Source organism: Helianthus annuus, chromosome 1 (genome assembly GCF_002127325.2).
Source record: "Helianthus annuus cultivar XRQ/B chromosome 1, HanXRQr2.0-SUNRISE, whole genome shotgun sequence".
NCBI lineage: Eukaryota > Viridiplantae > Streptophyta > Magnoliopsida > Asterales > Asteraceae > Helianthus > Helianthus annuus.
In genome coordinates, this window is record NC_035433.2 from 79,136,384 (window position 1) to 79,139,171 (window position 2,788).

At 31.7% G+C, this 2,788-nt stretch overlaps 1 protein-coding gene across 1 annotated transcript; it reads left to right on the forward strand.

Moving 5' to 3' along the window:
* Positions 1–1,213: 1,213 nt before the first annotated feature.
* LOC110937412 lies at positions 1,214–2,020 on the forward strand. The gene is made up of 3 exons (XM_022179834.2): positions 1,214–1,305; positions 1,375–1,471; positions 1,568–2,020. The coding sequence occupies exons 1-3, from the start codon at positions 1,303–1,305 to the stop codon at positions 1,774–1,776; spliced, it is 309 nt and encodes a 102-aa protein (XP_022035526.1). The 5' UTR covers positions 1,214–1,302; the 3' UTR covers positions 1,777–2,020.
* The last annotated feature ends 768 nt before the right edge of the window (positions 2,021–2,788 follow it).

Genomic DNA, 2,788 nt, shown 5'->3' on the forward strand with positions numbered 1-2,788 from the left:
AGTTGAAAAATAGATGTTTTGGTAGGGTAATTTGGTTGTTTTTTGAGGGTGATGTTTTTTGGGCGTCTATGTGGACCAAAAGACCATTATACCCCTGAATTAGGCCTATACTGGGGGTAATTCAGGGGTTTAATGGTCTTTTGGACCCTTCGTATAGCCCCAGTATAGCCCTATACTGGGCGTCTATTTTTATTTTTTTTTGTTTTTTCTTTTTAAATATTAAAAAAAGAAAACAAAAAATAATAATAATAGACGCCCAGTATAGGACTATACTGGGCGTATACGAGGGGTCCAAAAGACCATTATAGCCCTGAATTAGGCCTATACTGGGGGCAATTCAGGGGTTTAATGGTCTTTTGGACCCTTCGTATAGCCCCAGTATAGCTCTATACTGGGCGTCTTGAAGGGTGTTTTTTTTTTTTTTTTTTTTTTTAACAAACATTTTATACAATATTAATCGTTTTAGCAAACTTTTATACAAAAACAATAAAATTTTTTTTAAAAAAACAACTCAAAACACCCATTTTTTTACTCAAAAAACATCACCCTTCAAAAACAATCAAATTACCCTACCAAAACATCCATTTTTCAACTAAAAAAAAACCAACGAGGGGTCCTAATATTAATTATTTAAAATAAAAAAACTTGTTTTTGTATAAAAGTTTTGCTAAAACGATTAATATTGTTAAAATGTTTGTTAAAAAAAAAACCCCTTATATACGCCTAGTATAGGCCTATACTAGGCATATAAGAGAGGCAAAAAAGACCAATTTACCCCCAGTATAGGCCTAAATCAGGGGCTAAATGGTCTTTTTTCCCCTAGACGCCCAGTATAGGCCTATACGAGGCGTATACGAGGCAAATAAGACAAAATATGACATAATCAGAGATTCTCTTGGAAATTGAAAAAGGCTATACGCCTCGTATAGGTCTATACGAGGCGTCTTAAAGGGTGTCCAAATAGGCAATAAGGTGTGTAAATATGTAGACCCTTTTTTATATCATAACCACATATGATTTGTACGACTATATAATTTATAGTCTTACTCACTCAAAAAAGAAAATAATATTAATTTAGTGTTAAACAAATAAACATACAATACAAGTGAAAGGGCCAAAGGATAATTAACAGGCAAGGGGTTAAAGTGAAAAATCTCACATGAACACACCATTATAAATGAAACCCTAATTCTCCATATCACAAACATCTGGAGCGCCGCATCTGTCATTGTTGGTAAACCCAAATTCCTCACTGGGTATCGCTTCTTTTCCAATGTTAGACGAAAATAGCGTCAGGTTTCAATGGTACGTGCTCTTTATTTTTTGTTTATGTTCATTTGAGTTGTTAATTATACTGACCGATTCCTGATGCAGGGAACAGAAGAATGTGTGTTAAAGGTTGCTAACATGTTGACAGTTCATAGGGATTGTATCACCATTCTGAAGATGCTATTGAATGAAGGTGATGCAGGTAACTAACCTAAAATTGACTTTTCTGATCAACCTTATTTAAATATTTACAGATATTTATGTCCATATCTTAATGATTTATTGCATCTTGTTTCAGTAAGGTTTTGTACGTTGGAACCTGAAGGAAAGGTTTGTAACCGGTTTCAGTCAAAAAAAAATTCTACAACTGACTTGAACCTAGGCCATAACCAACCACAGGAGGAAGCTCCAGTTAATCAGATTGTTGGTCGTTATCAAGAAATTTATGCCAAGTATAGGGAAGAAGAAGCTGATAGAACTCATGTGCAGTTTCCCATGGCGGTATAGACATTTCTGAGAAGATGTCATATCTGCTCAACTAAACCGGAAAACAAGACTATTTACTTAAGTTTTTGTAGATTAGATTTAATGACAGAGAGATAATTCAGAGAGTTAGTTGTGATGATTGATTAAGATTTAAATCTTTTGAGAAAGATACAACCTGCTACAATTTTATGTTTATCTTGTAATGGATTCCCATAATAAAGTTAGCTATTGTATAAACAGTTATTTATGGGTTTAACATTTGCTACGGCTTTTGAATACTTGTAATTATTTTGACAGGTGATAAAGAAAAGAGAAGTTTAGAGTGATTATATTAAACCTTTGTATTTATTTAAAGAAAGAAACTTAAAGTTTTTGTGTTATTATATTTTGGTGTTCCACATACCATTAAACAATTTGATAAACATATAGGTTTTTGTTCATGAGTCGAGTCAAGCAATAACCAGCTCAAGCATGACTCAAATGTTAAATGAGATTGAATATTTGAGTAAAGACTTGCCTTGGTACCGGTTGATTTTAAAGTTCATAATATTGATTTTAAACGTATTTTTTTATACATTGGTAATACGTTGGTAAATATTTAACAATAATTAACAAATATTTTTATTTATTTTAGGGATTAGTCGGTAGATTATCTAACAAAACGTAATACTTATTGATCCATTTTTGGTTTTCTTGGACCATCGATATTTTTCTGTCTATAATACACATTTAGGAAGTGGTTATAACGTGATTTAATATTATGTAATATGATATAATGTTGTGTGATATGATACAATACGATACACGTCATGTCGTGTTGTGTCGTATCATATAAAATAATATCATATCACATGGTATTGTATCTAATCGTATCGTATCATATAAAATAATATCATATCACAAGGAATAGAATACCATACACTAGAACATGACACAATAAACATGACGCGTTGCAATACAATCTAATTTAATATAGTACAATATATGATATGATATGATATGATATGATATGATATGATATGATATGATATGA